Source organism: Alosa alosa, chromosome 23 (assembly GCF_017589495.1).
Source record: "Alosa alosa isolate M-15738 ecotype Scorff River chromosome 23, AALO_Geno_1.1, whole genome shotgun sequence".
Lineage (NCBI taxonomy): Eukaryota > Metazoa > Chordata > Actinopteri > Clupeiformes > Clupeidae > Alosa > Alosa alosa.
Window position 1 is genome coordinate 25,032,409 of NC_063211.1, and position 10,283 is coordinate 25,042,691.

A 10,283-nucleotide genomic window follows, 5' to 3' on the forward strand; every position below is an offset into this window, starting at 1 on the left:
CTCTGGGGTGCAGGGTAGCGTCGAGCTGGGGGAAGGGAGGGAGGAGGGGGGTTGTCGTTTGGTTGTTGATGGGAAGGGGGGATGCTGTGTTGGTAGGGGGGAGGGGGATGGCGCTCAGGAGCGCGTCTCTGCACTGCGGAGCGGGGGGGGGGGGTTGGATTGACTCATACGGTCAGGTCGTCGGAGCGCGCGCGACTGCTCGCCCGGCTCAGGCTACTCAGGGGTCGCGTGTCCTCTATCGTATCCGTGGCCTCAGCCTCTAGCGGCGACTCCAGGTCCTCGTCGTCCTGACTTGAGACGGCACCCATCGCAATCGCCGCTGCTCCCGTGGTGGCCGCATATGAGGGCAACGTCTCGTCGTACACCTTGGACTCAGCCTCCGGCGGGGCGGACGCCTGCTCGCCCTTCTCGCCGCACGCCTGGTAGGGCAGGCGCCCGGCCTCCATGCCCACTTCCGTCAGTGGCAGGAAGTGGGCGGTGGCCTTGTCCTCCTCCAGCAGCTTGTAGCCCTTGGCCTTCTGCAGCGAGGACACGCCCACGGGCAGGCCCTTCTCGGGCGAGCCGCGGCCCTCGCCCTGCACCTGCGGAGGCTTCCGGAACACAAAGTGGATCTTCTTCAGGCCCAGGTGGCTGATCTCCACAAAGTTGAGGAAGAGCGAGACGCACGCCACGGCCAGCATGAAGATGATGAAGACCGTCTTCTCGGTGGGACGTGACACGAAGCAGTCCACCGTGTTGGGGCAGGGCCAGCGGCTGCACTTGTACAACGGAAGGATCCGGAAGCCGTACAGGAAGTACTGGCCCACCACGAAGCCCACCTCGAAGAGCGTCTTGAAGATGATGTGGCAGATGTAGGTCCGCAGCAGCGTGCCCTCCAGCCGGAACTTCTTGCTGCCCTTGGTGCTCGTCTCCTTGGTGGTGCGCACGCTGCCCTGGTCGGGCGCTAGCGGCAGGCGCTCCTCGTTGGCCTCCTGCTGGCGGCTGAGCTCGGCCTCCTCGCGCTCCTTTCGCTTCTCCTCCATGTGCACGTGGTGCACGGCATGGCCCACGTACACCAGCGACGGCGTCGACACGAAGATGATCTGCAGCACCCACAGGCGGATGTGTGAGATGGGGAAGGCCTCGTCGTAGCAGACGTTCTCGCAACCGGGCTGCTGGGTGTTGCACACGTAATCCGACTGCTCGTCGCCCCACACGAACTCCGCCGCCGTACCCAGGATCAGGATGCGGAAGATGAAGAGCACGGTGAGCCACACCCGGCCGATGACCGTTGAGTGCTCGTTAACTTCCTCTAAAATGTTACCCAAGAAGCTCCAGTCCCCCATAATGGCTCAGCACTGTGACAGAGGAGAGCAGAATGTTAGAGGTGCGGCACAACAACGCGTGTTAGCAAATGGCAACAGCAGCACAGTACAAGAGCAGAGAGCTGAATTTTGAGACAGATCGTCATTACCGTGTAACAGCAAAATGCAAGAAATGGCACAAGACCTCTGATTCCATCAAAACAACCAAATTACTGAATTACTGATCAACATCTCCAGCTATTTTCCTGAAGGCAATGAGGCAGTGTGTCGACTAAAAAAATACATCAAATGTTTAACAGTTTAATGCAAAGAAGATAAATTCTTAAATTAAACGTCTATTCTTGGTTGTTATTACACAGGAATAAAGGTTTGAAAAACTCGATAACATGAGAGAGTAGAGAGAAAGCATGGTTGTATGCCTCTCCCTACACTCAAGCGACAATGGAAAAGCATCCATCAGGAAAAACTCGAAAACAAAACCAAATCAAAAGAAATCGACAAAAAGCAACATCCTGCAAAAAAACACGTTAACATACAACTCCCCTTGTTCACTCTCTCCCTCTTGATTGAAAAATCAACCTGAAAAAGTGTTTTTTATCTCTTTGTATAAAAGTCAAATGAAATGGGCAACTTGCCACAGCAGAAAGGTCCAGCGCAGTTATTGCGTGTGTGTTCTCGCCTCCTGGCACCAGCGGTGTGAGGTGAACTTTTTCCCTGCGGGCTCCTAACCTAAGGCCCAGCCCAACTTGTCGCACCAGTGAGCAGCGGTGAGTGGATCAGCTCTGATGGTTGGTTTTTAGTTTGCTGCAATATTTAAGCTGGGAGCCAGACAGCCTTTATTCTGCCAGCAACGAGCGGTGACGCGGGAGACAATAGGCGTCCGTGCGCACACAGACACACTAGCGGCAGCAACGGCCGCCGCAGCAGCGTTGGTGATAGCGCCATTGGAATACACCAAACCAATTCCAATGCTGCTAGTATGCTAGCAAGGCTTTCAAACCAAATCAACCCCAGTGCTACAGGTATGCTAGCAACACATTCAAACCAAACCAACCCAATGCTGCAGGCAGGGCCCTCAAATGTTGAACTGAGCTTGGAGTGATATTTTCCGACAACGGGCAATAATGTGCATGCTAGCTTATATTTGGTGTGGGTGTGGTGACATTAGACAATTGTATTGTCAAAATTGGTTATTAGATGCCATATCTGCCATTTACCTGATACCATACATACTTCAGGATTATCAGGACTTGCTATCTAGCTTACAGCTTCCCTGTCCCTTACTTCCCAGGCCCAGTTCTATCTTTTTCTGTCAGTTATCATGGTCAATGTTTGAGACTTCAGAGCCCTGGCCACAGGTATGCTAGCAACACATCCAAACCAAACTAACCCAATGCTACAGATATGCTAGCAACACTTTCAAACCAAACTAACCCAATGCTACAGATATGCTAGCAACACTTTTAAACCAAACAAACCCCAGTGCTACGAGTATGGCACTCATGCTTACAAAGTTTATCAGCAAGGCCCAGAATTAGTGATGATAACACAAGGAAATTCAGAGCACCCAGTCAAATGTGATAATGCTAGCACAGGTAGAATCTGAAACTCAATCATATTTTAACACTGAGGCACACTCTGGTCTGAACTCATAGACAAATACACATTAACACATATATCTAACCTAAACCCATATGCATTCATACACAGATACACTGCAGGTGAGACTGAGTATACATGTATATGCCAAATATAACAAATATATTACAAATATAAAATCTAACACAAAAGCCAAGCCTGTGGGCCCACATTCCTTCATGAGGTGGATATTAAATGCAAACTCTGTCCTGTGCAGCACAGTAAGGTTTTCCTGGTTGGGGACGGGAGTGGTGGGGGGCATCACAATGCAGGCCCATGAATGGCTCAACACGCCGGAACAACAACAACCATAAGCCCCACTGCTATTTGAAAAGACAGAGCACCACATCTCAACACTGTCCATACTGTAACATGCCTCATCATGTGGTGCTCGCCAGTCACAGGGTGTGGTGGTGGGAGCGTCTGTGGAAACAGAGCAAGGGGCTAACAAGACCAAATAAATATGCTCTGTGTAGATCAGAGATCAAAACTGAGTCAAAGTGGTAAAAGTGTATTTTCTAGATGACTACATGCAACCAGAAAGTAAATTAGAATATACCAGAATACTGGATGAAAAGGGGATCAGTATCATAGTTCTGCCATCAGCAAATCCTGAGAGAAATAGAATAATTTGGATTGGTGACGATACACACTTTCAGGGAAATAAACAATTATGAGGACAACAGATTCCTCCAAAATATGATTCTGTTCAGTGGCTGCCTAACACAGATGGCATTTCCGTGGTAGCCACCATGGTGAGGTCCTTTATTCTTGCCTGTTCCCCTTGAGACTAAACTGTTGTGCCATTCTGTGAGGGTGGTGTTTACGTTCCCACTCCATATCTCCACACAGTCCCATGACTGTTATTCAAACACAGAGAGTTTATCAAGATCCCATGAACCCAGGGTCACATTTTTCCATCAGATAAATATATCCTCATATACATATACATACACATACAAATGCATACACGCACACACACGTATACCACACACACACACACACACACATACACACACACACACACATACACACACACACACACACACACACACACACACACACACACACACACACACACACACACTCACACAAATAGCCATCTAAGCCAACCAAGGGCAACAGTAGCACATTTCTCTGTGACACTTCTGAGAAACTGAACATGGCTAAGACATTTGAGAGAAGAGATAGATAGATAGATAGATAGATAGATAGATAGATAGATAGATAGATAGATAGATAGACAGATAGATAGATAGATAGATAGATAGATAGAATATAGAATAGAAATAGATAGATAGGCGGACACATCATAATTATTTAATGAGTGATAGTATACTTTAGTGATCATCAGCAAATAAGGACACATCCACCCACTTTAGCCATCAGCTGATGCAGTGGTAGGTCATGGCCGGAACACGGTCTGATCCAATCAGAGAAAGCAGAGTGAAATGATATCATTAAACTCTGCTTCATAATTGGCTGTTAGGAAACAATGAGTAGGGGTGGGTGGGGCTTCAAAGGAATTTCACAAATGGGGGAAGGCAGACAAACATAGTCAGAATTTCAACACTGACTTCAGCGTCACTCACGAATACACATCAAATAATTTACAAATATACATTATCTAATTGTGTTGTGTTGTATATGTGTGCATTTGTATCAATTTGAGTATGTGTGTCAGAGTCAGTGTTTACCACATCTACAGCCTTACACTGAGTGTGGTCAAACACTCAAAGATCTCATGCCACCAAAAGCTACACTTAAGGTATGAGATGTGAAATCAGTGCACTGATTAGACAAGGCCTTTGTGTTTGTGTCTGTGTGTGTTTGTGTTTGTGTTTTGTGTGTGTGTGTGTGTGTGTGTGTGTGTGTGTGTGTGTGTGTGTGTGTGTGTGTGTGTGATGAGAGTGTTAGCAAGGAAGAGGTCAGTATGAGTGAGTAAAATGTGAATGTATGTGTGTGTGATTAGCATGCCAGCAAGGAGGGTATGTGTGTGTGTCTGAGAAAAAGAGAGAGAGAGAGAGAGAGAGAGAGAGAGAGAGAGAGAGAGAGGTCGGGGAGGGCAGAGCAGAGGGCAGTCCAGTGGAGGAGTAAGAGCTGCCCTTTCTACTGCCAGACTAAAAACATCTAATCAGCAGATTAGCGACACGCAATCACCATGGAGCTAGGGAGGTCATGACATCAGCCTACAGCACATTAAATATCACACCTCAACCACTAATCCCCATTTCACTGGTATTTCCATCCACACAAGAAACACAATCAGCTAAATTTCATAAATTTCCCTCAAGATAAATGTAGTATCTATCTATCTATATATCTATCTGTCTATCTATCCATCTATCTATATATCTGTCTTTCTGTCTGTCTATCTGCCTGTCTGTCCATCTGTCTATCATCCAGTGAACCAGGGCGTGACCTAAAAAATCTACCTAACATGCCAGACATGGTTAGCTCATATGTCCTATGTATATATTTCTTTATTAGATATGTTGCCATGTCCTTCCCATATGTATGTATTGAGGGTGACTACATCTAGGTCAGGACATGTGAAGGGCCAGCCTAACTAACACAGGTGTTTCCATGACCAGCATTACCGTGCTCTACATGTCTGTGTGATAAGTGCGTTAAGTGTGTTAAGTAGTGCCTTTAAATTCAGTTGGGCACTTGCTTTAAAGGCACTACTTGTTGATACTGCGGCGCTGGTGGGCTAAGCCGTGGGCTGCAGAGGTGAATGGCGCAGGGATTTGCCACAAAGGCATGATGTCATGGTGGAGCGCGCTGTGGCTATTGAGCGCGCCCGCTGAGGCGTGAGGGCGCGGAGTAGCGGCTGGCCGGCGCAGATCAGCAGCGGCCCGCAAACAAAAGTATCTTCCCCCGATCTGCCTACACGCAGTCGCCCCCAACACCACACGTTTCCTGCTCCTGACGCGCCTGTTTAGCTGACAGCCCAAAAACACACAGGGCAGCAGCAAGCATGGTCACAAACCTACACCATAGGGAAGACAGCACACAGCGTTACAGAGAGGAAAGAGCAGAGACAGGGAGAAGAGAGAGCCATGTAAAGTGTTAGCAGAGGATGGAGAGATGGGAGACAGGGGGAAAAGAGAGTAAAAAAGAGGATGGGACTCTGATGGGAACAGTTATAAAGCCATAAAAAGTGTTAGCAGAGGATGGGCACTCTGATGGGAGACAGGGACAAGCGGCCATGTAAAGTGTTAGCAGAGGATGGGCACTCTGATGGGAGAGAGAAGTCTGACTAGATTACTCATTTTTGTAACCCATAAGACTGCAGCCCACAAGAGAAATATCAACTGCAGACCTCCTGCTAGACTATCCTGCTCTGTGATAACACCTGTCACAATGTCAGGTGACATTTTGTGTGAGATTTCCATTTCCCCTAGTTGTATCTGCCTGAACTTCCACACTTGGGATTTGGCTACACTTTTGACCCTGGCACGTGGTTATTATAGATCACTGACCATTTCAAGACCATTTCAAGTGTAGGTTTGTGCTTTCTCACCAACTCTCTAATTCCATTAAAGTTCATTTAACTTCTCACTTAAATTCTTTGTGTAGCATGAACTATAAGAGAGATCATGTAGATATGATTGTAAGTAGATTTGTGCATGGAATTGTATTAAACTATTTACAATACATCAATTATGTCTGTTCCAGTTAAGGGCCCATTAATAGAAAATGAGTATTAATTTAAGGAGATGTTTTAGGAACATGGGCACACAAGAACACAGAACTATATTTCAAGCATGCATGCTTGTCTCGCGAGCCAAGGGGTTGGTGTAAAAGAATTCCTGTATGATACTGATGACAGGGCTTCTCCTGGCCTAAGCCCATTAATCTCAATTCTAGCCGTGCTCTTTTGAAGCTCACAGGGTGGCTCCCTCTCCTCTCTGTGCTCCCTGCATGCCAGGGATGCCGGCTACAATAAGGAGGATTTAGCCGATTCACTCCACTTCCATCCCATGGAAGAGTGGGAGCACTGGACTAGCTGCCGGGAGCTGTAGTCGAGAGGACATTTTGTTCCCACCCCCAAATCACACATGACTTGCATGCGGTTACAATACAATTTGAAACAATAACAATGTTTCAAAGATACAGCATTAAGGGAAGTTTGAACTTCAAAGAACCGAGGGCATATGTTGCTACTTTGTTCTGATCACAATGTCCTGGCATTTGTAAAGCAGACTGGGATGAATTGTTGAGACAGTACTCTGGCCTAAAAGCTACTTCTGTATTTCTTCTTTCCTGCAGTGCTTCCTGAACACGTACATACTTGATAAGTGGATGTTGGACGTTTTAGAAGTAGGTTGTAACACCTTTGTACAATATAGTCATGACTTAGGACTTTAGTGAGGAACACCTGCATGTCTGGAAGTTCTTTCCATCCTGTTCCTTTAACACCACCAAGGCTCGAAGTGTCATGTCTCCTGTCAAAGAAGATTGCAGAGGCACTTCATGCTGTGTGGGAAAGCAGCCTCGCCTGGATGAGAAATGCCAGTCTCAGTCACCTGGCGCCAGGACAAGCAGCGTGGCACGTCTGGTCAATGCTTCTCATTCTCCTGCCTCATCCATGCGGGACAATGTTTGGCCTGCTCTTGTAGGGCAAGTTTTTGGCTCCAGGTTTTCTGCACAGGATTTCCTTTTCCCCAGGGCTTCGACGCAAAATGTGAGACCTGACACTTTTTTCGCCACAACATAAATTCCCCCACTCCCACTACTTCCTCTGCTGTCTGTATTTACGTTCACTTCATAAATAATTTGTGATAATAATGTGGGACATTTCCTAGGACATTACATGGGTATCTAATTCTGTTCTAACTGTTTTGGTGATCCAGGTACCATCAAAATAACAGGACAGAACCACACAATCCGCTCAACTGGACAACAGTGTCAAGCAAGTGACTTGTAGTGACCTTCAGCCCCATCCTAGTACAGAGCATCCAGTCTTGTTATGACTACTCTTCAAGACGGGCACAGCCGGGAATTGAGTTGTTGCATAAATGTCAACGGATATTACTTAAGTATTATGTCTTGTTTATTTGTTTGTTTATCTGTATGTTTGTTTGTTGTGTATTTATTCCGAACAACTAAAGAGACACCAACAGCTGGAGACAAATTCAATGTGTCTATATAATTGGCAAGAAAGCATACGGATTCTGATATAGACAGTGGTGGCCTGGTCATCTGCTATACAGGGTCAAATCGCAGTGGGCAACTGCATCTGGGCATAAATTGGCTGGCCTGGTAAGTCCAGGGCCAAATGTCTTTCCAAGTATACCCAATGGATATGCTAAATCTAAGCTGTTTATATGGTTAATTTGTTGTGGTACTCTTCCTGTGCAATTAGATGGGTAAAGACACATAGGAGACTACTCTAAATTAGATGGGTAAAGACACATAGGAGACTACTCTAAATTAGATGGGTAAAGACACATAGGAGACTACTCTAAATTAGATGGGTAAAGACACATAGGAGACTACTCTAAATTAGATGGGTAAAGACACATAGGAGACTACTCTAAATTAGATGGGTAAAGACACATAGGAGACTACTCTAAATTAGATGAGAGACAACACAAACGAAGACGCCGTAGTCTCAGTTCTGTGGTCTGGGACTGACAAGATGGAGAGATTTTAAAACAACTGACCCAACATCACAAAGGACTCACTCTGGTACACACACACATGCACACACACACACACACACACACACACACACACATCTCTGTAGGTGTTGTTACGGTTTGCACTGGCAGGCCCCTCTTTTAAAAATAGGGTGTGATGAGGACCTCAATGTTTCGTTTCACACTCTGGCCGTCTTATCTTATGGTCTGCATCAGATCCACGAGGCCTGCAATTACAAAAATACCACCGCCTCTGTCTGTTCTGCCAGGACATCTGCACTCTTGAAAGTCTCGTGGCTCGCCCAAGAGGAGCATTCAACCAAAACAGGAAGTCTTTCATAAAAAATATTAGCAAATTAGTATATGTAAGACTTAAGTTTGTAAAGTGTATCTATTCAAAAAAACTATTTGCAATTCATGTAGAATAACCACAATACAGATGCAATACAAATTTCACACAAATGGACTCTATCATAACTTTGAAACCTTATTTGAAATGGTACAGGCAAGCGTGATATTTGGATGAATAATTTCAGTACTTGCTCATAGAGAGAGTGAGGCTGGCCTCTTGCCCTGACAGCCTTCCCTAATTCAGCTTGAAGGATCACTGTCTTTCTGTCCAGTCGTGTGCTACGTCAAATGCACTGTAGTGTCCCTCAAGCTATTTCAGCAGCAGTCCAGGGCAGTGAGTCACAGAGACTGCTTTCACCAGACCTTTAAAGCAAGTAATAACAATTCAAATGACTAATTAGAAACAACGAATGCTATCTACATGATATATACTTTTCACATTGTGTTGTTTACCATGAGGCCTGAGTTTGTTTAGGGTACATGCATGTTGACATGTTGAGTCATCCATGAGTTTAAGCATGGCTATGGGGTGCCTGAAACCTGTGTTGAGAGCCTTTGAATAGGATGGAAATGAGTAATGCAGGCCCCAATAAAGTAAAGTAATTCCAGTAACCATGACAGATTTTAATCAAGATTAAAAACTTGAGGCTATTAAGGTTAAGTATGTTTTTTTATAGTGCTGACAATACAGTATGAATTAAGTTATAAACAATACACAATGAGAATTGTTACTAATGATCAGTGTTTTTTTTTTTAACTAGGAACTTCTTGAGCAAGGGACTAACTAAGGAACTAAAGAAACACATTTTCCAAATGAAGTGTAACTTACTGCAATATTAGAATGCAGAGCACACAAATGACATACAAAGTCAAAACAATAAGTCAGATATACTGTATGTTAACACACAATGTTAACATTAGTTCTTTCTGGCATGTTCAGTACAGCTAATATTATCGATACCCCACTAACAGACAGTCATTGCAGACTACGAGGCGGCTATCTATTCTCACTGAATGAGAGTTATTTATGTTAGCTAGTAACAACAAAGAGGAAGATCTGCTGTGTTTTCTGCTAAATGATGTCAGAAAAAAGTATTTGATATAAGTAATGTCTCATCTCATTTGTGATTACAAGAGATTGCCCCATAATTTGCTACCTTCACTGAGGTAACCAAATGTCAGTCTGAGGCACGGAATGTTAAGACAAGTTGATGGTTAGTGAAAGAGTGCAACAGGTTCATCATCACTAAATTGATCAACTTCAGATCAATTATATCACATGGTGTATGTAAAAAACTTAAATCCATGTCAGCTTTAACAGTCCCTGTTGTTGGTGGTCACA

General features: G+C 45.2%; 1 protein-coding gene across 1 annotated transcript; it reads right to left on the reverse strand.

The window, feature by feature from the left end:
- Positions 1–107: 107 nt before the first annotated feature.
- gja8b (gap junction protein alpha 8 paralog b) lies at positions 108–1,325 on the reverse strand. Its single transcript, XM_048235571.1, has one exon. It carries the CDS (start codon positions 1,323–1,325, stop codon positions 165–167), a length of 1,161 nt encoding a protein of 386 aa, XP_048091528.1. The 3' UTR covers positions 108–164.
- Positions 1,326–10,283: the final 8,958 nt, after the last annotated feature.